Here is a 27285-nt window from a genome sequence, read left to right as displayed (position 1 = left end):
TTAACAATTTTAGTGACAAAAATATGACTTCTACCATAGTCTAACTAGAGAAAACTCTCTATGTTTGCACGCCGCCTGATTTGGTATTGGAAATTTGGCATTGTAAACAGGGAAGTCCAATCAAAGAGTGATGCTATAAATAGCCTTTAGGGGATGTAAATAAAAACAAGAATCAAGAAAAACAATGGAAAAGAAAGTACTATCTTCATGGAGGAATAACAAAATCGTATTCGATGTCTTAAATAAGGAATGTTTATCATCGGCCTAAGTCCATCCATCAACTGGCAGTCATTTAGGATCTTAATTCATCTGGTAAGAAAACGTTTAGAGTTATACATTCACAATATTGAAAATGCTTTTAGTTTTTAAAAAATGTTCAAAGAAAAAAAGAAAAAAATAATTATATAAAATCGTATTATTTAAATATTGTTAGTGTTTGATGTAGTTTTTGGTTTTAATTAAGCTCAGGGTTACGGTTAGATCCAGATGTTAAATACATTATATATATATATATATATATATATATATATATATATATATATATATATATATATATATATATATATATATATATATATATAAATCTTAGGCATTAATGGGTTATCCTTATTAATGAGTTATTTCTGAGCTAGCACTGTCTTGAGTAGCCCAATATTCCCTAATATTTACGTCCGCTAGCTAAAATATACTGCCTTAGTGTCTTGTTGCCAGCTGTTTGTATCATTGAATCAATCTCTCTGTGGTTTAGAATGGCCATCGAGGAGAATCGAGTGCCGTCTAAAAACCGCATACACCGCAACAGCTTGTTCCCAGCCGAGGGTCCAGAACTATGTCCCCTGACAGGGCTAACTTCAAGGTGGGCTCGTGTGTGGTTAGTGGTTCTTTTGGCTGTAGTGGAGGACCACAGTGTAGGGACAGTGGAGGGCCACGGTGTAGGGCCAGTGGAGGGCCACAATGTAGGGACAGTGGAGGGCCACAATCAGGGACAGTGGAGGGCCACAGTCAGGGACAGTGGAGGGCCACAGTGTAGGGACAGTGGAGGGCCACAGTGTAGGGACAGTGGAGGGCCACAGTGTAGGGACAGTGGAGGGCCACAGTGTAGGGACAGTGTTAATGTGGAGGTGTTAATGTGGAGGTGTCAGGGACAGTGGAGGGCCACAGTCAGGGACAGTGGAGGGCCACAGTCAGGGACAGTGGAGGGCCACAGTGTAGGGACAGTGGAGGGCCACAGTGTAGGGACAGTGGAGGGCCACAGTGTAGGGACAGTGGAGGGCCACAATGTAGGGACAGTGGAGGGCCACAGTCAGGGACAGTGGAGGGCCACAGTCAGGGACAGTGGAGGGCCACAGTGTAGGGACAGTGGAGGGCCACAGTGTAGGGACAGTGGAGGGCCACGGTGTAGAGACAGTGGAGGGCCACAATCAGGGACAGTGGAGGGCCACAGTGTAGGGACAGTGGAGGGCCACAGTGTAGGGACAGTGGAGGGCCACAGTGTAGGGACAGTGGAGGGCCACAGTGTAGGGACAGTGGAGGGCCACAGTCAGGGACAGTGGAGGGCCACAATCAGGGACAGTGGAGGGCCACAGTGTAGGGACAGTGGAGGGCCACAGTGTAGGGACAGTGGAGGGCCACAGTGTAGGGACAGTGGAGGGCCACAGTGTAGGGACAGTGGAGGGCCACAGTGTAGGGACAGTGGAGGGCCACAGTGTAGGGACAGTGGAGGGCCACAGTCAGGGACAGTGGAGGGCCACAGTGTAGGGACAGTGGAGGGCCACAATGTAGGGACAGTGGAGGGCCACAGTCAGGGACAGTGGAGGGCCACAGTCAGGGACAGTGGAGGGCCACAGTGTAGGGACAGTGGAGGGCCACAGTGTAGGGACAGTGGAGGGCCACAGTGTAGGGACAGTGGAGGGCCACGGTGTAGAGACAGTGGAGGGCCACAATCAGGGACAGTGGAGGGCCACAGTGTAGGGACAGTGGAGGGCCACAGTGTAGGGACAGTGGAGGGCCACAGTGTAGGGACAGTGGAGGGCCACAGTGTAGGGACAGTAGGGGGCCACAATCAGGGACAGTGGAGGGCCACAGTGTAGGGACAGTGGAGGGCCACAATCAGGGACAGTGGAGGGCCACAGTGTAGGGACAGTGGAGGGCCACAGTGTAGGGACAGTGGAGGGCCACAGTGTAGGGACAGTAGAGGGCCACAATCAGGGACAGTGGAGGGCCACAGTGTAGGGACAGTGGAGGGCCACAGTGTAGGGACAGTGGAGGGCCACAGTGTAGGGACAGTGGAGGGCCACAGTGTAGGGACAGTAGGGGGCCACAATCAGGGACAGTGGAGGGCCACAGTGTAGGGACAGTGGAGGGCCACAATCAGGGACAGTGGAGGGCCACAGTGTAGGGACAGTGGAGGGCCACAGTGTAGGGACAGTGGAGGGCCACAGTGTAGGGACAGTGGAGGGCCACAATGTAGGGACAGTGGAGGGCCACAATCAGGGACAGTGGAGGGCCACAGTGTAGGGACAGTGGAGGGCCACAATGTAGGGACAGTGGAGGGCCACAGTGTAGGGACAGTGGAGGGCCACAGTGTAGGGACAGTGGAGGGCCACAGTGTAGGGACAGTAGGGGGCCACAATCAGGGACAGTGGAGGGCCACAGTCAGGGACAGTGGAGGGCCACAGTGTAGGGACAGTGGAGGGCCACAGTGTAGGGACAGTGGAGGGCCACAGTGTAGGGACAGTGGAGGGCCACAGTGTAGGGACAGTGGAGGGCCACAGTGTAGGGACAGTGGAGGGCCACAATCAGGGACAGTGGAGGGCCACAATGTAGGGACAGTGGAGGGCCACAGTGTAGGGACAGTGGAGGGCCACAATCAGGGACAGTGGAGGGCCACAGTGTAGGGACAGTGGAGGGCCACAGTGTAGGGACAGTGGAGGGCCACAGTGTAGGGACAGTGGAGGGCCACAATGTAGGGACAGTGGAGGGCCACAGTGTAGGGACAGTGGAGGGCCACAATCAGGGACAGTGGAGGGCCACAGTGTAGGGACAGTGGAGGGCCACAATCAGGGACAGTGGAGGGCCACAGTGTAGGGACAGTGGAGGGCCACAATGTAGGGACAGTGGAGGGCCACAGTCAGGGACAGTGGAGGGCCACAGTCAGGGACAGTGGAGGGCCACAGTGTAGGGACAGTGGAGGGCCACAGTGTAGGGACAGTGGAGGGCCACAATCAGGGACAGTGGAGGGCCACAGTGTAGGGACAGTGGAGGGCCACAGCGTAGGGACAGTGGAGGGCCACAGTGTAGGGACAGTGGAGGGCCACAGTGTAGGGACAGTGGAGGGCCACAATCAGGGACAGTGGAGGGCCACAATCAGGGACAGTGGAGGGCCACAGTGTAGGGACAGTGGAGGGCCACAGTGTAGGGACAGTGGAGGGCCACAGTGTAGGGACAGTGGAGGGCCACAGTGTAGGGACAGTGGAGGGCCACAGTGTAGGGACAGTGGAGGGCCACAGTCAGGGACAGTGGAGGGCCACAGTGTAGGGACAGTGGAGGGCCACAGTGTAGGGACAGTGGAGGGCCACAGTGTAGGGACAGTGGAGGGCCACAGTGTAGGGACAGTGGAGGGCCACAGTGTAGGGACAGTGGAGGGCCACAGTGTAGGGACAGTGGAGGGCCACAGTGTAGGGACAGTAGAGGGCCACAATCAGGGACAGTGGAGGGCCACAGTGTAGGGACAGTGGAGGGCCACAGTGTAGGGACAGTGGAGGGCCACAGTGTAGGGACAGTGGAGGGCCACAATCAGGGACAGTGGAGGGCCACAGTGTAGGGACAGTGGAGGGCCACAGTGTAGGGACAGTAGAGGGCCACAATCAGGGACAGTGGAGGGCCACAGTGTAGGGACAGTGGAGGGCCACAGTGTAGGGACAGTGGAGGGCCACAGTGTAGGGACAGTGGAGGGCCACAATCAGGGACAGTGGAGGGCCACAGTGTAGGGACAGTGGAGGGCCACAGTGTAGGGACAGTGGAGGGCCACAGCGTAGGGACAGTGGAGGGCCACAGTGTAGGGACAGTGGAGGGCCACAATGTAGGGACAGTGGAGGGCCACAGTGTAGGGCCACAGTGTAGGGACAGTGGAGGGCCACGGTGTAGGGCCAGTGGAGGGCCACAATCAGGGACAGTGGAGGGCCACGGTGGAGGGCCACAGTGTAGGGACAGTGGAGGGCCACAGTGTAGGGACAGTGTTAATGTGGAGGTGTTTATGTGGAGGTGTTAATGTGGAGGTGTTAATCTGGAGGTGTTAATGTGGAGGTGTTAATGTGGAGGTGTCGGTGTTAATGTGAAGGTGTTAATGTGGAGGTGTTAATGTGGAGGTGTTAATGTGGAGGTGTTAATGTAGAGGTGTTAATGTAGAGGTGTTAATGTGGAGGTGTCGGTGTTAATGTGAAGGTGTTAATGTGGAGGTGTTAATGTGAAGGTGTTAATGTGGAGGTGTTAATGTGGAGGTGTTAATGTGGAGGTGTTAATGTAGAGGTGTTAATGTGAAGGTGTTAATGTGGAGGTGTTAATGTGGAGGTGTTAATGTAAAGGTGTTAATTTGGAGGTGTCGGTGTTAATGTGAAGGTGTTAATGTGGAGGTGTCGGTGTTAATGTGAAGGTGTTAATGTGAAGGTGTTAATGTGGAGGTGTTAATTTGGAGATGTCGGTGTTAATGTGGAGGTGTCGGTGTTAATGTTCAGGTGTTAATGTGGAGTTGTCAGTGTTAATGTGGAGGTGTCGGTGTTAATGTTCAGGTGTTAATGTGGAGATGTCGGTGTTAATGTGGAGATGTCTTAAATCTACTGCCCTGTCTTTCCAAAACTATTGTACAGACAGATCTGTATATAGTAGCCGGTCTGTCAAGTCTGTTTTCATATCTATTTACAACTGTACACAAACATTTCTGTCCTTTAGAGAGAGATTTGTCATCACGCGATCATGGGCAGACTTGATGGAGAACGGAAGAGAAAAACTTGCGCACGACTTGTTGTTGTGGTAGGTGCTGTTTACATCACATTGCATGTGTGGTGGTGTTTTTATATCACATTCAATGTGTGGGTGCTGTTTCATATCACATGTCGTGTTTGGGTGCTGTTTCATATCACATGTCATGTGTGGTCGCTGTTTCATATCACATTCCATGTGTGGTCGCTGTTTCATATCATATTTCATGTTTGGGTGCTGTTTTTCATATCACATTTCATGTTTGGGTGCTGTTTCATATCACATTTCATGTGTGGGTGCTGTTTCATATCACATTTCATGTGTGGGTGCTATTGAATGGATCACAATTCTTTTCTTCATATACTCCCGTGTAAACATGAATTGACATTAGAGAACGTAAACATGTCTTGAAGAGGTTTTAGATTTCTCTCCACAGGATGATGTCTGACATCAACGGCATGCGGGAATTCTTCAAGATGTTCAAGAACATGCCGCTAGACCAGATGGCACAGGACGAGCGTTTCGTCAACCACTCGCACGCCATCGTCATCAGCTTGCAGGAGCTGGTCAACCTCCTCGGTCAGCCTTCTCGTCTGGAGATCAAACTGCTGGACCTCATCACGTTTCACGTCGACAGGAGGGTCAACCCCGTCTCGATCTCGTATTTTGAGGTCAGTCGTCTGACCTAGGCCTTTAGCTCTTGCGTTGGCAGACATTTTGTTAGCACACCTTTTGTTGGAAGCAGACATTTTGCAGACAGGTTCCACCTTTATGTTCTCTCTCCCCAGCTATTCCATGACAAGTTCCACCATTTTGTTCTCTTTCCCCAGCTATTCCATGACAAGTTCCACCTTTTTGTTCTCTCTCTCCCCAGCTATTCCATGACAAGTTCCACCTTTTTGTTCTCTTTCCCCAGCTATTCCATGACAAGTTCCACCATTTTGTTCTCTTTCCCCAGCTATTCCATGACAAGTTCCACCATTTTGTTCTCTTTCCCCAGCTATTCCATGACAAGTTCCACCTTTTTGTTCTCTTTCCTCAGCAATTCTGGGACAAGTTCCACCTTTTTGTTCTCTCTCTCCCCAGCTATTCCATGACAAGTTCCACCTTTTTGTTCTCTCTCTCCCCAGCTATTCCATGACAAGTTCCACCTTTTTGTTCTCTCTCTCCCCAGCTATTCCATGACAAGTTCCACCTTTATGTTCTCTTTCCCCAGCTATTCCAGGACAAGTTCCACCTTTTTGTTCTCTTTCCCCAGCAATTCCGGGACAAGTTCCACCTTTTTGTTCTCTTTCCCCAGCAATTCCGGGACAAGTTCCACCTTTTTGTTCTCTCTCCCCAGCAATTCCGGGACAAGTTCCACCTTTTTGTTCTCTTTCCCCAGCAATTCCGGGACAAGTTCCACCATTTTGTTCTCTTTCCCCAGCAATTCCGGGACAAGTTCCACCTTTTTGTTCTCTTTCCCCAGCAATTCCGGGACAAGTTCCACCTTTTTGTTCTCTTTCCTCAGCAATTCTGGGACAAGTTCCACCTTTTTGTTCTCTTTCCCCAGCAATTCCAGGACAAGTTCCACCTTTTTGTTCTCTTTCCTCAGCAATTCTGGGACAAGTTCCACCTTTTTGTTCTCTTTCCCCAGCAATTCCAGGACAAGTTCCATCTTTTTGTTCTCTTTCCCCAGCAATTCCGGGACAAGTTCCACCTTTTTGTTCTCTTTCCCCAGCAATTCCGGGACAAGTTCCACCTTTTTGTTCTCTTTCCCCAGCAATTCCGGGACAAGTTCCACCTTTTTGTTCTCTTTCCCCAGCAATTCCGGGACAAGTTCCACCTTTTTGTTCTCTTTCCCCAGCAATTCCGGGACAAGTTCCACCTTTTTGTTCTCTTTCCCCAGCAATTCCGGGACAAGTTCCACCTTTTTGTTCTCTTTCCCCAGCAATTCCGGGACAAGTTCCACCATTTTGTTCTCTTTCCCCAGCAATTCCGGGACAAGTTCCACCTTTTTGTTCTCTTTCCTCAGCAATTCTGGGACAAGTTCCACCTTTTTGTTCTCTTTCCCCAGCAATTCCGGGACAAGTTCCACCTTTATGTTCTCTTTCCTCAGCAATTCTGGGACAAGTTCCACCTTTTTGTTCTCTTTCCTCAGCAATTCTGGGACAAGTTCCACCTTTTTGTTCTCTCTCTCCCCAGCTATTCCATGACAACTTCCACCTTTTTGTTCTCTCTCTCCCCAGCTATTCCATGACAAGTTCCACCTTTATGTTCTCTTTCCCCAGCAATTCCGGGACAAGTTCCACCTTTTTGTTCTCTCTCTCCCCAGCTATTCCATGACAAGTTCCACCTTTATGTTCTCTTTCCCCAGCTATTCCATGACAAGTTCCACCTTTATGTTCTCTTTCCCCAGCAATTCCGGGACAAGTTCCACCTTTTTGTTCTCTCTCTCCCCAGCTATTCAATGACAAATTCCACCTTTTTGTTCTCTCTCTCCCCAGCTATTCCATGACAAGTTCCACCTTTTTGTTCTCTCTCTCCCCAGCTATTCCATGACAAGTTCCACCTTTATGTTCTCTTTCCCCAGCTATTCCGGGACAAGTTCCAGCATTTTGTTCTCTCTCTCCCCAGCTATTCCGGGACAAGTTCCAGCATTTTGTTCTCTCTCTCCCCAACAATTCTGGGACAAGTTCCACCTTTTTGTTCTCTTTCCCCAGCAATTCCGGGACAAGTTCCACCTTTATGTTCTCTTTCCCCAGCTATTCCGGGACAAGTTCCAGCATTTTGTTCTCTCTCTCCCCAACAATTCCGGGTCAAGTTCCACCTTTTTGTTCTCTTTCCCCAGCAATTCCGGGACAAGTTCCACCTTTTTGTTCTCTTTCCCCAGCAATTCCGGGACAAGTTCCACCTTTTTGTTCTCTTTCCCCAGCAATTCCGGGACAAGTTCCACCTTTTTGTTCTCTTTCCCCAGCAATTCCGGGACAAGTTCCACCTTTTTGTTCTCTCTCTCCCCAACAATTCCGGGACAAGTTCCACCTTTTTGTTCTCTTTCCCCAGCAATTCCGGGACAAGTTCCACCTTTTTGTTCTCTTTCCCCAGCAATTCCGGGACAAGTTCCAGCATTTTGTTCTCTCTCTCCCCAGCTATTCCATGACAAGTTCCACCTTTTTGTTCTCTTTCCCCAGCAATTCCGGGACAAGTTCCACCTTTTTGTTCTCTTTCCCCAGCAATTCCGGGACAAGTTCCACCTTTTTGTTCTCTTTCCCCAGCAATTCCGGGACAAGTTCCACCTTTTTGTTCTCTTTCCCCAGCAATTCCGGGACAAGTTCCACCTTTTTGTTCTCTTTCCCCAGCAATTCCGGGACAAGTTCCACCTTTTTGTTCTCTTTCCCCAGTAATTCCGGGACAAGTTCCACCTTTTTGTTCTCTTTTCCCAGCAATTCCGGGACAAGTTCCACCTTTTTGTTCTCTCTCTCCCCAGCTATTCCATGACAAGTTCCACCTTTTTGTTCTCTCTCTCCCCAGCTATTCCATGACAAGTTCCACCTTTTTGTTCTCTCTCTCTCTCCCCAGCAATTCCGGGACAAGTTCCATCTTTTTGTTCTCTTTCCCCAGCAATTCCGGGACAAGTTCCACCATTTTGTTCTCTTTCCCCAGCTATTCCATGACAAGTTCCACCTTTTTGTTCTCTTTCACCAGCAATTCTGGGACAAGTTCCACCTTTTTGTTCTCTTTCCTCAGCAATTCTGGGACAAGTTCCACCTTTTTGTTCTCTCTCTCCCCAGCTATTCCGGGACAAGTTCCACCTTTTTGTTCTCTTTCCCCAGCAATTCCGGGACAAGTTCCACCTTTTTGTTCTCTCTCCCCAGCAATTCCGGGACAAGTTCCACCTTTTTGTTCTCTCTCTCCCCAGCTATTCCATGACAAGTTCCACCTTTTTGTTCTCTCTCTCCCCAGCTATTCCATGACAAGTTCCACCTTTTTGTTCTCTCTCTCTCTCCCCAGCAATTCCGGGACAAGTTCCACCTTTTTGTTCTCTCTCTCCCCAGCTATTCCATGACAAGTTCCACCTTTTTGTTCTCTCTCTCCCCAGCTATTCCATGACAAGTTCCACCTTTTTGTTCTCTCTCTCCCCAGCTATTCCATGACAAGTTCCACCTTTATGTTCTCTTTCCCCAGCTATTCCAGGACAAGTTCCACCTTTTTGTTCTCTTTCCCCAGCAATTCCGGGACAAGTTCCACCTTTTTGTTCTCTTTCCCCAGCAATTCCGGGACAAGTTCCACCTTTTTGTTCTCTCTCCCCAGCAATTCCGGGACAAGTTCCACCTTTTTGTTCTCTTTCCCCAGCAATTCCGGGACAAGTTCCACCATTTTGTTCTCTTTCCCCAGCAATTCCGGGACAAGTTCCACCTTTTTGTTCTCTTTCCCCAGCAATTCCGGGACAAGTTCCACCTTTTTGTTCTCTTTCCTCAGCAATTCTGGGACAAGTTCCACCTTTTTGTTCTCTTTCCCCAGCAATTCCAGGACAAGTTCCACCTTTTTGTTCTCTTTCCTCAGCAATTCTGGGACAAGTTCCACCTTTTTGTTCTCTTTCCCCAGCAATTCCAGGACAAGTTCCATCTTTTTGTTCTCTTTCCCCAGCAATTCCGGGACAAGTTCCACCTTTTTGTTCTCTTTCCCCAGCAATTCCGGGACAAGTTCCACCTTTTTGTTCTCTTTCCCCAGCAATTCCGGGACAAGTTCCACCTTTTTGTTCTCTTTCCCCAGCAATTCCGGGACAAGTTCCACCTTTTTGTTCTCTTTCCCCAGCAATTCCGGGACAAGTTCCACCTTTTTGTTCTCTTTCCCCAGCAATTCCGGGACAAGTTCCACCTTTTTGTTCTCTTTCCCCAGCAATTCCGGGACAAGTTCCACCATTTTGTTCTCTTTCCCCAGCAATTCCGGGACAAGTTCCACCTTTTTGTTCTCTTTCCTCAGCAATTCTGGGACAAGTTCCACCTTTTTGTTCTCTTTCCCCAGCAATTCCGGGACAAGTTCCACCTTTATGTTCTCTTTCCTCAGCAATTCTGGGACAAGTTCCACCTTTTTGTTCTCTTTCCTCAGCAATTCTGGGACAAGTTCCACCTTTTTGTTCTCTCTCTCCCCAGCTATTCCATGACAACTTCCACCTTTTTGTTCTCTCTCTCCCCAGCTATTCCATGACAAGTTCCACCTTTATGTTCTCTTTCCCCAGCAATTCCGGGACAAGTTCCACCTTTTTGTTCTCTCTCTCCCCAGCTATTCCATGACAAGTTCCACCTTTATGTTCTCTTTCCCCAGCTATTCCATGACAAGTTCCACCTTTATGTTCTCTTTCCCCAGCAATTCCGGGACAAGTTCCACCTTTTTGTTCTCTCTCTCCCCAGCTATTCAATGACAAATTCCACCTTTTTGTTCTCTCTCTCCCCAGCTATTCCATGACAAGTTCCACCTTTTTGTTCTCTCTCTCCCCAGCTATTCCATGACAAGTTCCACCTTTATGTTCTCTTTCCCCAGCTATTCCGGGACAAGTTCCAGCATTTTGTTCTCTCTCTCCCCAGCTATTCCGGGACAAGTTCCAGCATTTTGTTCTCTCTCTCCCCAACAATTCTGGGACAAGTTCCACCTTTTTGTTCTCTTTCCCCAGCAATTCCGGGACAAGTTCCACCTTTATGTTCTCTTTCCCCAGCAATTCCGGGACAAGTTCCACCTTTTTGTTCTCTTTCCCCAGCAATTCCGGGACAAGTTCCACCTTTTTGTTCTCTTTCCCCAGCAATTCCGGGACAAGTTCCACCTTTTTGTTCTCTTTCCCCAGCAATTCCGGGACAAGTTCCACCTTTTTGTTCTCTCTCTCCCCAACAATTCCGGGACAAGTTCCACCTTTTTGTTCTCTTTCCCCAGCAATTCCGGGACAAGTTCCACCTTTTTGTTCTCTTTCCCCAGCAATTCCGGGACAAGTTCCAGCATTTTGTTCTCTCTCTCCCCAGCTATTCCATGACAAGTTCCACCTTTTTGTTCTCTTTCCCCAGCAATTCCGGGACAAGTTCCACCTTTTTGTTCTCTTTCCCCAGCAATTCCGGGACAAGTTCCACCTTTTTGTTCTCTTTCCCCAGCAATTCCGGGACAAGTTCCACCTTTTTGTTCTCTTTCCCCAGCAATTCCGGGACAAGTTCCACCTTTTTGTTCTCTTTCCCCAGCAATTCCGGGACAAGTTCCACCTTTTTGTTCTCTTTCCCCAGTAATTCCGGGACAAGTTCCACCTTTTTGTTCTCTTTTCCCAGCAATTCCGGGACAAGTTCCACCTTTTTGTTCTCTCTCTCCCCAGCTATTCCATGACAAGTTCCACCTTTTTGTTCTCTCTCTCCCCAGCTATTCCATGACAAGTTCCACCTTTTTGTTCTCTCTCTCTCTCCCCAGCAATTCCGGGACAAGTTCCATCTTTTTGTTCTCTTTCCCCAGCAATTCCGGGACAAGTTCCACCATTTTGTTCTCTTTCCCCAGCTATTCCATGACAAGTTCCACCTTTTTGTTCTCTTTCACCAGCAATTCTGGGACAAGTTCCACCTTTTTGTTCTCTTTCCTCAGCAATTCTGGGACAAGTTCCACCTTTTTGTTCTCTCTCTCCCCAGCTATTCCATGACAAGTTCCACCTTTTTGTTCTCTTTCCTCAGCAATTCTGGGACAAGTTCCACCTTTTTGTTCTCTCTCTCCCCAGCTATTCCATGACAAGTTCCACCTTTTTGTTCTCTTTCCTCAGCAATTCTGGGACAAGTTCCACCTTTTTGTTCTCTCTCTCCCCAGCTATTCCATGACAAGTTCCACCTTTTTGTTCTCTCTCTCCCCAGCTATTCCATGACAAGTTCCACCTTTTTGTTCTCTTTCCCCAGCAATTCCGGGACAAGTTCCACCTTTTTGTTCTCTTTCCCCAGCAATTCCGGGACAAGTTCCACCTTTTTGTTCTCTTTCCCCAGCAATTCCGGGACAAGTTCCAGCATTTTGTTCTCTCTCTCCCCAGCAATTCCGGGACAAGTTCCACCTTTTTGTTCTCTTTCCCCAGCAATTCCGGGACAAGTTCCACCTTTTTGTTCTCTTTCCCCAGCAATTCCGGGACAAGTTCCACCTTTTTGTTCTCTTTCCCCAGCAATTCCGGGACAAGTTCCACCTTTTTGTTCTCTTTCCTCAGCAATTCTGGGACAAGTTCCACCTTTTTGTTCTCTCTCCCCAGCAATTCCGGGACAAGTTCCACCTTTTTGTTCTCTTTCCCCAGCAATTCCGGGACAAGTTCCACCTTTTTATCGTGCCCAAGCTGAAGGTTGACGAGAACGGCGAGGAGGTCCGCGCTTGGAGAAAACTCTTCAACACGATCGTGGAGATGGGGAAGTCATTGGAGAAACCCAAGTCTAGTTGTTGTTGTTTGCTCTGATCCTGGCACTGGCAGGTCATCACATTGACTCGACACACAGTGCTCACTTCATATATGGATATATATATATATATATATATATATATATATATATATATATATATATATATATATATATATATATATATATATATATATATATTCATTGAATTACATGTATTATATGTATTAATGACACCTCACGTCAGTGTACATTCTGTGTATTTTGTGTTTAGAATGTATCAGATTATGCTGATTTGACAAATGCCCAATACAATAAAGCTTAAGTTGTTTTGGAGAAATGTATGTTTTAAATGACCATATTACCCTGGTCCTGGACTATCTGTACGTTGGTCCGACAAAAGACAGGTTTCAAAATCGAAAAGATATGTAGACTTTTTCCTAGTGGTAAAGCCAAAATTAGATTATTAGAACTAGTTTGCTTATTATTATGGGTTTTTTTTTAATCTATAAATATAACATTATTGCCAATAACTAACTAATAACTCATGTGTGCTAAGTTTCGTAAATGATGGGTAACTATATTAAATAGTTGTACACATGAACTCACGTAATTATTGATTGTGAATTGTGTTGGTTTTTTACATTTCGAGCAAAGGGAAACTACTCATTTATTAACTTGTTCACAGTAAACCGTTAATATGAGTAGCCGTTCCTATTCTATGAGAAAATTTGTTTCAACTGCCACGATCAAGTGGGAGCTTAATATTGACTTTTTAATGACATCTCATGAAACAAATGTTGCTAGTTATTGATGTGGTAGGGAAGTACGATGGTGTGAAACTGATTTAGCTGTAGTTTAGCTGAATTGTTTGGTTGTAAGCCATACACTGAAGTAGTAGATCTGTACAGAAAAAAACTCTGTATAATCTAGCTAACAACTTCATTAAGTCAGTACTGGTGTTGTGTAGCAGCAAGTTATGTTGTTAGCTTAGTCTACATGATTCAGTAAGGGATCCCTTTCTAAACTTTGGATACATGTCACTACATCTTGTCAACTTGAATGTTAAATTACAATAGCTGCGACTTAAGTGAATGTAGTAAGTATATATATATACATATTTTACTTGATGAATTTAATTTTACACACCATTACATTATCTTGACTTTATATTGAATTGAGTATTTATACAGAGATTTTACTTTAGTTATAGACATTAAGACAGAATTGTTGACTTAATTAAAGTTGATGTCCTTTCAACTAAAATAAAGTGTTTTAACATGTAGTTTATTTTTTCAGTTTTTTCATTATGTCGCTCATTACTTCCATCGATATAAAAAAGTCTAGTACATTTCATGACTTTATTTCCACATGTTATAGAGATTTATTTCTTACTATAAAGCATAATAATTCAGGGTCATTTCCCATTCATGATATTCTCATATGGTATGTTAGTTTGAATAATTACTGAATAGAATCAAAATAGAAACAATTTTAATAAAAACTGTTTCTAATGGGTTTATAATTTAGGTGTGTCATAATATAGGAGAAAGCTCAAAGTATACATGACTCATGCCCACAAAAAGTGATTTAAGCAACTGTGAAATGACTGATTAATGAAGTAGTTCTTGTATAGTCGTCAGTATCCACAGCTACAATCTCTTACCCCTTATGTAAAACTTCCTTAATAAAAACCAAATTATTTTATAGCCAGTGTGAGAACCAGCATTATCGGTCAGCAGAGTGTTTTCAGGATTAACAATCTTATTTTGATGTTTTTTTTCCACCAAGTTTAGCACAGGAGTGTAAATAATTAAGTGGTGTGTATAATCTGAGTTAGATCAGATACTAGCTGGAGTGTAAGATAATGAGGACAGACTGGTCAACATAAGATGAACACACTGGGTCAGCCATGTTATTAATGTTTATTGTTTAATGCAAATCAAGTCACAAAAGCCCTGTATTGCCTCCACATCCACACAACATTAAAAACAGAAATCAAACTTTCAGTAGTAAAAAACAGTAAACAGTATTCAAATGTCTTTGATGATATTCTCCAACTCCTCTTTCGTAAACATACGGAATAAATTTTTGGGGGTTACAGTGCACATCTGAAATAAAAATGGACATTTGTATTCACTGAAATAGGGTCCTTAACATTTTGAACATCTCAAACTAACTGCTTACAATATGAATTTTATACGGTTCAATACATTCATTAGAAACCAAAGGGCAGCTTAGAAATAAATAAAGTGAATAACTCAGTAACTATCAACTTCAAGCAGTTACAACCTCACTACAGTTGGGTACTGTCATCTGGTGCTAGGGCCTTGTCGTGGCTTGGCAGCTTGCGTACCCTGACGACCCCCAGAACTATACCAGCGGGAGTGTTAACTCCTGGCAGGTTCAACCAAGCTGGGAAGGTCTGCGCGGGTAGGGGTCAGACGAAAGCTAGCACCCTGGTCCTCCAGGTTGGGGGTTGAGCATAAGGTCAGCAACCTTATCTCGTAAAACAAATTACCCGCTACAGAAACGCAGACAGAGAGAAACAAAGACAGCTCGGACCAGGGGAAAAATGGATCTCCCGATGGAGACAGTTGGAGAGACTAGCCCTGGACAGAGACGTCTGGAAAGCTCTTGTCAGCGGCCTATGTCCCAGTAGGGACGACAGGCAAACATGATGATGACAGTTGGGTAACTCAGTAACTATCAACTTCAAGCAGTGACAACCTCACTACAGTTGGGTAACTCAGTAACTATCAACTTCAAGCAGTTACAACCTCACTACAGTTGGGTAACTCAGTAACTATAAACTTCAAGCAGTGACAACCTCACTACAGTTGGGTAACTCAGTAAGTATCAACTTCAAGCAGTTACAACCTCACTACAGTTGGATAACTCAGTAACTATCAACTTCAAGCAGTGACAACCTCACTACAGTTGGATAAATCAGATTTATTCAACTTAGTTTCATAATTATTTATGGGGGTTAATTATTGCTTATATCTTTTCTAAGAAGACTTTTTTTAATTAGATAAAATGGGGTCACAAAATGTAAAAATCAACTGCAACATACTGTAGTTGCCCAATGCCCTAATTAAATCTGATTTAACTCTGATTTACCTCCACATTTGTAACTTTAAAAAATTGATGTATTATGAAAGAAAACAACCTTTACCTCTACATTTGTGGAGGTGAGTTAACTAAGAAATGGCTGTATTATTAGAAAACATCTTTTACCTCTACATTTGTGGAGGTGAGTTAACTAAGAAATGGCTGTATTATTAGAAAAAATCTTTTACCTCTACATTTGTGGAGTTGAGTTTTTCCTCCATCACTTGTTTGAGAATTGTTAATGAAGCTTTGCAGGCTTCCCTCAGAGTCATGGACTAGTAAAGAGAAATATTCCTATAGTTATAACTAGCTAAAGCAAAGTATTTATACAGTCACTGACTCACAAAAAAGAAATGAAATGTTGTCATAGGTTAACAAAAGACAAATACTGTATATATAATGAGGTGTGGGGGTCGGCGTGGTCGAGTCGGTAAAGCTCATGGTTGCTAAACCGAAAAGTCTCAAGTTCGAACCCTCGGGCAAATGAGGCTCGTTAGCTGGGGACAGCCAATCTTCTAGGAGAGACAACTCCAAAATTAAACAACTGCTAGTTTGTTCTTGGTTGGACAAAGGCTATGGAAGCAAATCCAACAAGAAAAGCAGACTGATATCGGAGTCAATGGCCTCAATGGCGCATAACCAGTTGACACGTAAAGCTTAATTGTGTTGGAGGCGTGGTCGAGTCGGCAAAAGGCTCATGGTTGATAAATTCGAACAAAGTCTAGAGTTCAAACCCACTGGCAGATAAATCTCGATCCCCTTCAACACTAATAATTAAGAACAAAGAAGAATGATGTGTGGATGAAAATTGTATGATGTTACAATCCAATAAGCTACCAAATCAAAGTGTTTCTAATCAAACAAAACCTTTATAATCTAAAACAGCTCTGTGACAATGTGTTCCTAGACACACTAGAGTCTTACCTTATGGAAAGCTTCTTGCAAAGCCTGTTGAGCTCCTTCTGATCCTGACCCTATGGCTTTAGCATCATATTGGATAAAAGTGCCAGATGGATCCATGTGATATCTGAAAATATTTGCACTTCTATTATTATTATTCAAACAACCGGAAACAGTTTTGAAATATTTAGTGAAAAATACAAAAGAATGGGTGCAGGACTGATAACCCCAAGTATCTAGTTTGGATCCCATTGTTAAACTTGTAGGATGTTTCTGAGACAACCCAGTGTACCTGACTCACATTAGGCAAAGTAATTAAGTAAAGGCATCTGGGCTTAGAAATTTAAAAAGGTAACTATTTTTTTAAAAGCAAAAGGGCAAACTTAAAAGAAATAGATGAAAAAAGGTAGAAGTAAAAAAACAAAGCTCTTACAATCGTGGACCTTTCTCATCAATTCCAGCAAACAACAAGGCCACACCAAAAGGACGGCTCTGTAGGACAAACATTATACAAGAATTACATTAAAAAATAAACTTCTACAGTAAGCCCTGTAAGACAAACATTATACAAGAATTACATTAAAAAATAAACTTCTACAGTAAGCCCTGTAAGACAAACATTATACAAGAATTACATTAAAAAATAAACAAACTTCTACAGTAAGCCCTGTAAGACAAAAATTATACAATAATTACATCAAAAAAAAACAGCAAGAGTATAAGCACCTAATACAAAGAGCATGTCTTCACTTTGTTTACTAGCTTTTTAGTTCTTATCAAACTTTTTGTATTCGTTGAAGCATTTAACCTTGATACTTCAGAAATGATTGATTGTATATTTAATATTGAAGTAAATATTACAAAGGGGAAAAAATATTTTAAAAAACTGAAAAATGAGTTACCATAGCACCAGGGTCAGGGTCATCATCACCAAACTGCAAGGCTAAATTGGATACAGCCTGTGTGACACTCTCTATGTTCATCTTCTCATTATAGGTGAACCAGTGGTTCTACAGATGTCAAACAATACACAAATTTACATTGTCCATTTGGATTCATAACTAGTACAGTGATTTGTTATTGGAATATAAAAAATTAAATGTACTACTATCTTTAATGCCTATGTCAAACTGAATGTTACAATAAATGTTAACAAATACTAAAATTATTTCTTTGATTCTTAGGTTGAAGAAGGCTTTGACAGCTAAATTAGTGTGACCTGTGTGTTAGATGTCTCAGACAGAGATAACAAGCAAACAACTGTAACTTACCTGAGCCTCAACTCTGGCTTTGTCAATCAATGTTTTAGAGTCAGCAATAAGACCACTCATAGCGCACCCTGTTAATTAGTTAATAAAAATAGTTCAATGCAAAACTGAGACAGAGGCAATTACAAGTTGTGTTACAATTGTGCCAAAGAAAATATTTTTCTTAAATTGATTTCTTTAGCTTATTGTAAAATTTCAAATGAATAGTTCTGTTTGGCCTCCCTTATTTTATCTGGCCCTATTTTACTTTAATTGTTACAAAAAAAACACTCACTGCAATTAAAAATACAAAATGAGTCCATAGATATTTATAAACACTTTTGGAAGATCAAAATAAAAGAAGGAAATGTTAATATAAAATAAACTTACCAATGTGCTTGTCAACCTCCATAATTTTTTCAATGCTTGCAGCTTCTATGAGAGGGGATGTAACTCTTTTTTCTACCGCAAGTACAACTCCTTCACTAGTTTGTATCCCAATGGCTGTAGACCCCAACTATGAGAGAGAGAAAATTGAAGATCCTTGGTAGACTATCAAGTTGTTTACACAGCATATTACAAAAATGATTCATCCTTAATGACAGACAACACTAATATTATTACTAAATAATAATTTAACTATATTAAAAATAAATAAAAAACTTACTTTGATTGCTTCAAAGAAATAATGTAACTATATTAAAAATAAATAAAAACCTACTTTGATTGCTTCAATTGCATATTCCACTTGGAAAAGACGACCTTCAGGGGAAAAAGTATTGACACCTCGATCATATTCAGACCTTGTCAGAAACATCTTACTGGTGTAAATCTACGAAGATATTAAAAGATAAGGTGTTAGCACTGGCATTATATTTGCAAGTTGTATTAATAATTTAAGTAACCTAACACCCCATTTATAAGACGTTTCCATTAATCATTAATTTATTGCCGTGGCAATAAAAAAACAAATACTCCCAAAGTATTATTCTGTGATGATTGTATTAAAAACCTTTTCACTTTACAACTCCAATCTAGTGACATTATTCAATAACAATAGGCATTGCAGATCATCAATTTTTAGGCTAGATCTAGATTAGGTCTACAAGATATAAAAATGAACAGAAAAAAAAATCCAGCAAAATGTTATTGCCAGTTGTCTAAAAACAGAGCAGAAATAACCTCTGACCCCCAAACAATGGTTTTGGTTCCAACTGAAAATGTCGTTCCTCAATGGGTTGAACAAAAACTTTGCTGATATCCTTGAATCTCATTAATATTTTAATGCTAAACTATAAAAAATGTTTGCTTGTATGTTATGTCACAGAAAAATTTCATTTTTTGGTTTATAGTCTAAATCAGGCCTAACCTAATGACTTATCTTATATAGCATTTGGACTAAGGGAGATAATTTTCGTACAAAACCCTGCAAAGAGCTCTTGATTGGTCTTGAGTGGTTTTTTTAAATTTTGCTTTTTACCACTGTCTCTTATTAAGTTAAAATTAATATCATATTCATTTCCAATACAAAAGCAAACACATTTTTAATATCTACTGAGGTTCAGCAATAACCTAGTACAATTACTTTTCATTTTCTTTCATTTTTGCCTTTAAAAAAACTAATATGGCAGGAAACAGATTGGTACCGCAAAATGCATATTCGGTCTTCGCCGTTCATAAACTTTCTAACCAGACATCGTTCGGGGATTTTGTTTATATTGATAAATAGAGCAAGGTTTTTACAAGCTTCGTTAGCAACATTTTTGTGGAATTCGTTTTTTATGACATTTTGTGCCGCGGCGAAGGATGCGAAGTATGCAAATCTAGACGGAATGGATCTACTTGGAAAGTACGTGTACTGCACTAATAAGGTAAGAAATAATATTTTGTAAAAATAACTATTATTTTTTATGGATTTTTCATTAGAAATGATTGCTGTAAATTATGAAAGTAAAAAAAAGTATATTTGAATGCGTTTTTTACTTTAATTTGAACAAAATGACTGCCGAAAATTACGACACATCGGCGTCGCTGAAAGCGGGAATTTCAGTTAATTTTTTACGGATATAAAATTGTATTTTTTTACTCCGAAGCATGTATTTAAATAACAGTTAAGTTAAATCTATTTAATTCTGTAAAATATAATTATTTTGCCGTAGATACTTTTTTAAAATTTTTAATGATTTTCTGTCGCGGAAAATCGGTATTCGCACCATGCACGCACACGTAGTAAAACTAGACTTATCTTTAAAACACGAGAATCTTGAGTACACTGCGAATAACAAAGTTTTTAAATGTTAGTTTACTTTTGACTTTAAGCCATTTGTTTTAAATCGAAATTAATTGATAATGTAATTATTTCAAAGTAAAAACTTTCCGTCTGAAATTGACTTCTAACCTTCGCCACTGAACCAGCCTACGCACGACATTCGCGCGAGTCTGTTTCTTCGCAATAGTCTGTATAGTGTCGAGGGCTAATCCTAAAAAGAACCGAGTCCTCACTAATGTAATGTTTATTAAAATTAGGTACAATTGTTGGAACACATGAGAAATAACAAATTTAAATTTCTTCAAATCTATAGCCAAAAGAAAGTAGAACTTTATAACTCTGTAAATTATGAATCGAGTGACGGCTGTCGTGAAAACGGGAGCCATTGTACTCTTTTTTTTAGGGTGACCTACTTTTATTATATAAATTTAAAATTCGAAAAGTTGATAAGCAGCTGAGTAGCTGAATACGCATGCGATATGGCTGGCACGTTTTGGGATAGGGATCGAGTACACCGTAGAGATTTTTTTTCTTAGAACTACGCGTATTTTTTTTTAAATCAAAAGATACTTACATATTATTAGCTGTGGATTTCAATTTCATTACAGAACTAATCACTAACTTTAGTTTTTAAAAGTGATTTTGCTTCTAGATCTAGCATATTTTCAAAATTACGTAGATTCTAGATCTAGATCGATTTTACTAACTATTTGACAAACGTGTCAGTAAAATGAGGTCACCGCTTCCAGATTCTTAGGTTTTAATTATGTTTGTCATTTTGATCTATTATAAGTAGCATTAAAACTACTGCATCTATCATCAACATTGTTTTTATAGGCCAGTTCTAATGATACATTCTGTTCATTACCAATTCTAATGAAATCGTATCAGGCCCTAACACCCTGTTCACTGACACCACACTATTTGAATGAGGCCACAGACAGTCGTAACTTTAAATTAATTTATAAAGTACTAAACAATTATAATTAGCCATGTAAATGCTGCAACTATAATAAAAATTGGCATATAGACATATTTTACTAATAATATTTTTTATATAGACCTTCTATATTTAACTCTGTTATTTTTTTCTTCCCCAGAGTGTTTTTAAAAGCCAGAATTTTGAACATTTTTTAAAGGGGATAGCGGTCGTTTTTTTTTTCAAGAATAATTATAGAAATTAGCTAAAAACTGGTATATTTTGTAAAGTTTGACATAATTACAAATAAATTTATGCCTAAGTGACATTTCTGTGTAATTATATTGTTAATTTTGTGAATTTCGTGGATTTTAGACCTTACTACATTTAGATGTAAAAAAAAAATGTCATTTGAGTGAGTGTGGTTAATCTAAATTTTGAACGTGATGTAAATGTCTAGTGCTATTAATTTTTATATTTTTGAATTCCTCGATTGTTAAGCAACAAAATTGATATATAATATGTCAATATTTGTTACTTTGAAAATTGGCGAAAATCGACCCTAAAAGTAGATGTTTGAGAGTTGAATCTGTTTCCTGCCATATGCAAATAATAGGCCCTATAAGTTAAAAATAAGCCCTAAATCAACTTTATTTTAATATAGGCCCTATAAGGCCTAGGCCTAAACAATTGCCTGCACAAAAATGTATACAAAATTAGTTAAATAAACCACTTGTGGTTCTTATTTTATCAAGAAAATTTTAATTTAATTTTGCAAATACATTTTTTATGTATTTTTTTAAGATTCTGACTGTTGGCCATGTTGTTTTTTCCTATATAATTAGTCACAGAAAAAATGTAGGCCTAAATTTTTTTAAATAAAGCATACCACCTAACACAATTATTAATGTAATGCAAATTTACATTAAAAACACCCATATTTCATAATTTGTCATTAGAATTCAAAAAAATTTTGCAAACGTATTTTATAAAATTTTCATTTTTGTTTCCCACTAGCTTCATTTTTTACAGAGCTGATATAAGAGTGTACATTTTAAATAGAAAAAAATATATTTCTCCTCTTCTATTAGGGCCCTAAAGCTAGAAATATAAATTTTTGCTACCAATGGAATTCTTAATCCTTCCTATGATTTTGGGATAAAATACTCAAAAATTCATTTCTTAGGCTACTACCTAAAAAAATGCCAGTACATTTTTTTAAAACAATGTTAACCTTGGGACGACTGGGCCGATTGGCCGCTGGTTTTATAGCCAAAAAGATGAGCAGCCAATCTATCGGCTGGGTGTCAGTCGTGATAGTAGAAGCCACACGATTGGCTTTCTAGTATCATATGAGCCAATCAGATTGCTTCTAACTATTTTAGTACATATCTAGCACTTCAATGTCTCATTTTTGTGTGTTTTTTTATTGATTTTTTTTAGTGCCGTGAGTCTTATCATAAATGTTCATATGTCCAACAGTCCAGTCATCAAAATATACTTAGAAATTCTAATGTAGATATAATAATCAGTAAATTAGTTTAGATTTACTAGGCCTACACATTAGTATTTCTCGCTAACCCGGAGGCGTGGCCGGTTGCAAACAACAATATGGCATACGGACCGGATGCATGACTTCCGATGATTTTTCATCTTAGTTCCAGAGACCTTCTTAGAATTACTTTTAAAAATGATTATCACGAGTAAAATGGCGGGTTTTTACGTTATAAAAACATGCTATAGGTGGCAAGGCTAAATATGCCTGAAAAGCATTTTAAAATTTGCTTTGGAGAATGAAGGCTAAATTTAAAAGTCGGTCTCATTAAAATTAATAGAACTTCTAAAATATCAGCCCGGAGGTCACAAAAATGAATTGGAGGTTATAGAACTATTAGGTTTATCATTATATGGAGAAATAAATCAAATATTGGATGCGCTTTTTAAAATAAGACACGAATTTTGAATGACAACCAAATTTATTTATTTTTTTAAACCACGTGATGGCTATTTGATGATCACTAGTGGGGAACTTCCGGTACATGGCCACTTAAAAAGTCTAACCTAGATCTATTTGTGGTTTTCTTTAGCTTCAAGCGTAAGAAGAGTTGTCATGGAGAGGTGTGTTGTGCATTTTTGTGAGTGTCAATAAATATTAAATTAAGTAATTTAGTTTAAAACTAACAAAAACTTCTAAATTAGTGCCTAATGGATTAAATATGGATGTCTATCATTCAGTAGTCATGCTTAATTTGAAATTTGGGTAAATTCTAGATTTAGTAAGAAAATCTACTACACATAGAGTAAAGTTCCACGCGCGGTCACACATAGCGAACTCCCGACTTTCATCGGGCGCTATTTTGTAACCGTTTAACACAGAAACAAACCCAAAGTACTATATTATTCCTCTGCCTTTCTACTCTTAATATGTATCAATCATTTTATATTCCTACGCATTGAATTTGAGCTATTCATGTTTTAGTGACGTGCTACTTGCAATATTTTTTTCCCCTCTTTTTTTTTCCCTGCGGCCATCTGAACCGGCTTGCGTAACGATCGTGTTTTATACGTTTTAATCCTAGTTTAATAAATAAAATAAATATTTTACACTTTTAAACGTGTTGTTGATTGTATTATTAATTAATAGATTTTAAAACCAAATTAAAAACATGTTAATTAAATTAATTAACGACATTAAAAGTTGACCCAGTGATGACTCAAGGGACGCAACTATAATAATCATAACAAAGGGACGTAACAACCACTGACAAGACATAACGTAACATTTGCTTAGATATGCTTGTATGTAGAGACACAAACTAGATTTAGAAGAAGTAGATGATCGAAATAATTTAAAACAGCAGAAAAAAATAGAAATTATACAGATTCTAGGCTTAGCTTGAAATGTAGAGCATCTAGAACTAGGCTAGTCTAGCTCAAGTCGTTGGTTACGCAGCGCGGTGAAACCACCCAAATCGACACCCATGCTGCGGCCACCCCTATTCACCTATCAGGTTGCTTTATTAGCCTAATCTATCGTATGTACAGTGTCCCGCACATATTGTAGAAGCTATTTATAGTTAACCTAGTTATAAAAAGCTTTGATTGGTTGGTTTATTCATCTCATCCGGGACCTAGTGTTTTTCATACGGGGAACTAGAATCGCCTTCGACGTCATACCTCGAAACTTTAAAATTTAAAAACTCGACTTCCAGAAGGAGAAAAACAAAAGAATTTGACCTGGATATATTTAGAAATGGACAGGTTTACAGCAGATATCGGTAGTTTCGTATAAAACATCAAAACAAATATTGTACGAAGCGATAAACAGGCGATGACCGCACCGGTGTTTTAACCACGCGTGGAACTTTAGGTAAAACTCCATTTCAGCGTATTTTATTCTCCGTTGCTTGTTTACCTCCACTTGAGCGTATTTTATTATAACAACCGAAACACACCAAAACATTAGGAAAACACGATTTATATTTTGTATTGTATTTTTGTTTTAGCAAATGAATAAAAATGAATATTTAAAAAAACACGACTTGTTTATTTGTATTGTATTTTTTAAAAAAAGGCATTTGTCTCATGGTGAAACTGATACACTGTTAATCATTCTGTTTTATATTTTTGTATTTATGCAATAAATGTACAAACGCTGTGTTTTTTAATTTGACAGTTTTGCTAAAACTGAAAAAAAAATTTTACTATAGAGTTGTATGTTATTTAAATTCATAGTAAATCTACCATCCTTCCTTTTTTTGTATGAGTAAATTTCTGACTTTTAAAAAAAAAATTGATGTGGGGTCGTCCATAAATGACGTCACACTCGTAAGGGAGAGGGGGGTCAGCAATTTTGTGACGGTGTGTGATGAGGGGGAGGGGTTTCAGAGGTTGTAGGCTGAGATGTGACGTCATTTTAGAGGGGTCTGACTTTTTGTGACGACGTGTAACGGAGGGGAGGGGAGAGGTAAAACTCGTAAAAAAAAGCGTGTCGTCACAAAAAGCAAGACCCCCCCCCCCCCCAAAATGACGTAGCACCATCTGAACCTCTCCTCATCACACACCGTCACAAAATTACGCCCCCCCCCCCCTCTCCCCACGAGTGTGACGTCATTTATGGACGACCTCTAACATTATTTTTTTTAAAATGACAACGTGAGTTGTCACACTTTCTCTAACACTCCAAGCCATCCCTCACCAAATTCCACCCCCCCCCCCCTCGGCCCACTTTCGGCAGCACCATTGTGCCTTTTAATACTTTTATTCAGTTTAGTTGAAATTGGAACACTTAATTGTACAAAGTGTGCATCTCTATTTTTGTAACCAACAAACAAAGCACTTCACTCAGTCTCTTTGTTGTTTTTTATTCTTTTGTTAAAACAAAAATACAATACAAATAAATAAGTCGTGTTTTTTAAACATTCATTTTATTCATTTGTGAAAACAGAAATACAATACAAAAAATAAATCGTGTTTTTCTAATGTTTTGGTGTGTTTCGGTTATTATAATAAAATACGCTCAACTGGAGGTAAACAAGCAACGGAGAATAAAATACGCTGAAATGGAGTTTTACCGAACTTTACTCTAGGCCTAAATCAAAATTTCAAGAAGAGCTGATAAGCTGGACTGAGGGCACTACTATTATTACTATTCACTCACTATACGTGTACTCCTTTTTACTTTACTCAGTTGTTATTCTTACTACTGTTAATCTAGTACATAAGCCCGTGTTAACACTGAGTTACAGTTGTCACAGTAGAATGTAGAAGTACCAACGAGTACATCGCTGACTCAGTGACTGTGAAATGTAAAAGTCTGTGTCGGTTGTCACTGTGTTGTTGCTTCTAGAATCTAGATATCTAGATCTAGAAAGTCGCTCACTGATGATACTTAGATTATTTTGCTTACTGTATGTGAAATCCAATTTACATAAGTTCTAGATGCAGTTGGTTTAACTTAGATACCTAATCTAAACGCCGGATTTGCTCAGAAAATGACTGTGCATGAAATGAAAGTTTACAAATGGCGTTGTAAAAAACCTAATTTGATTGACAGCGAATCTAATATTATCTCTCTGCTAAATATTTTCTTGCATTATGCATTATAATTATACTAAATACAAAATTTAAGCTATTTATAATCAAAATTAATATGTGTGTATACTAGTACTACTAGAATGAAAATCCATAAATTAAATTAGGCTATTTATATTGTTTGGCCTCTACAACGATGCAGCTTTTTATTTTTAGTACTGCGCTGAATAACAAACTTCTCAGTAGGCTAGGCCCTAAACCGTAACCCGTAAACCGAGTAGAGGTAGAGCTAGAATCTAGATCTATAAGGGGGAATTTAAAAATCATGCACACAAAAAAATATTTTAAAAATGGGAAAATCAAGATTTGTCAAACGTTTTACGCTTTATCCGGAAAATCTCAGCTTGCAATATAGCCTTCTGGTTTTCTTTATACTTTATATCCATGAACACGATAACCTAGTACAGTGAACAGTATTTCGTATGTAGGGCGTCTCTATTGAGATCTACGTTGGTTTGTATCAAGGGGTCGTCCATAAATGACGTCATATTCGTAGGGGGGAGGGGGGTCCGTAATTTTGTGACGGTGTGTGATGAGGGGGAAGGGGGGGGGGGGGGGGTTCAGATGGTGCGATGTCACACTTTTGCATAAAATTTCTCGAATGTTCTTATGACTTATATGAAACAGCAGGGAATGGCAACTCGGGATATAGACAAGACTTTTAATCCATTTTAAATACTTAAACTTTTTAAAATAGAACAAAATCTCGTAGAAAAAAGAATTGCACACCAAGTGAACGTCATATAAAATGTGCAAAATAGTGCGGAATATTATTAGTACTTTATAAATTCACATGCGTTTTTTGAGAAATCGGAAATAGCGAAAATTATTACTTCCCGTCAACGGAAATTACTCAAAATTTGATAGAAGGCAGAGAATTAGATCTTTTACTTACATGTGAAATTTCATTTATCCGTCTGAAATAGTATTCCGGTTATCGGAAATCGCTCAAAAGTTGATACGGATCTACGATTTTGATATAATACTTATATATGAATTTTCATCAACCTACCCAGTCAGCACACATATATTGGCCCAATATTGGCTAAACATTGGCTACCAATATTGGCTACATCTTGGTGCAACATTGGCTTAACCTTGGCCAAACATTGGTAGTGAAACTCGGCATGATGTTGGCGCAATGTTGGCACAATATTGGCTATATCCCGGCTACATATTGGCCCAACATTGGCTAGATCTTGGCCAAATATTGGCTATATCCCGGCTACATATTGGCCCAACATTGGCTATATCCCTGCTACATATTGGCCCAACATTGACTATATCTTGGCCCAATATTGGCTATATCCCGGCTACATATTGGCCCAACATTGGCTATATCATGGTTACATCTTGGCCCAATATTGGCTACATCTTGGCCCAATATTGGCTACATCT

The 27285-nt window shown here is 40.6% G+C and overlaps 2 protein-coding genes across 3 annotated transcripts; one reads left to right on the top strand and one right to left on the bottom strand.

Annotated features, from left to right (window-relative positions):
• The first annotated feature begins 185 nt into the window (after positions 1–185).
• LOC131948087 (uncharacterized) lies at positions 186–12457 on the top strand. The gene is made up of 5 exons (XM_059309594.1): positions 186–312; positions 749–856; positions 4948–5028; positions 5414–5648; positions 12248–12457. The coding sequence occupies exons 2-5, from the start codon at positions 750–752 to the stop codon at positions 12401–12403; spliced, it is 579 nt and encodes a 192-aa protein (XP_059165577.1). The 5' UTR covers positions 186–312; position 749; the 3' UTR covers positions 12404–12457.
• A 1793-nt stretch (positions 12458–14250) lies between these two features.
• Positions 14251–25841, bottom strand: LOC131948063 (proteasome subunit alpha type-5). Of its 2 annotated transcripts, none has more exons than XM_059309549.1 (9): positions 25703–25841; positions 18327–18437; positions 17996–18122; positions 17630–17697; positions 17261–17368; positions 16792–16850; positions 16383–16485; positions 15647–15733; positions 14251–14455 (listed from the first exon to the last, which is right to left on the bottom strand). In XM_059309549.1, exons 2-9 carry the CDS (start codon positions 18420–18422, stop codon positions 14378–14380), a joined length of 726 nt encoding a protein of 241 aa, XP_059165532.1. In that variant the 5' UTR covers positions 18423–18437; positions 25703–25841; the 3' UTR covers positions 14251–14377. The 2 variants fall into 2 exon arrangements, with proteins under 2 accessions (XP_059165532.1, XP_059165533.1); XM_059309550.1 differs by having other exon boundaries at positions 25759–25821.
• Positions 25842–27285: the final 1444 nt, after the last annotated feature.

This window comes from Physella acuta, unplaced genomic scaffold (assembly GCF_028476545.2).
Source record: "Physella acuta isolate Inbredline_101_S28 unplaced genomic scaffold, ASM2847654v3 ptg000622l, whole genome shotgun sequence".
Classification (NCBI taxonomy): Eukaryota; Metazoa; Mollusca; class Gastropoda; family Physidae; genus Physella; species Physella acuta.
Note: the sequence above shows the minus strand (reverse complement) of the source record. Positions and strands in the feature narration are given on the sequence as shown.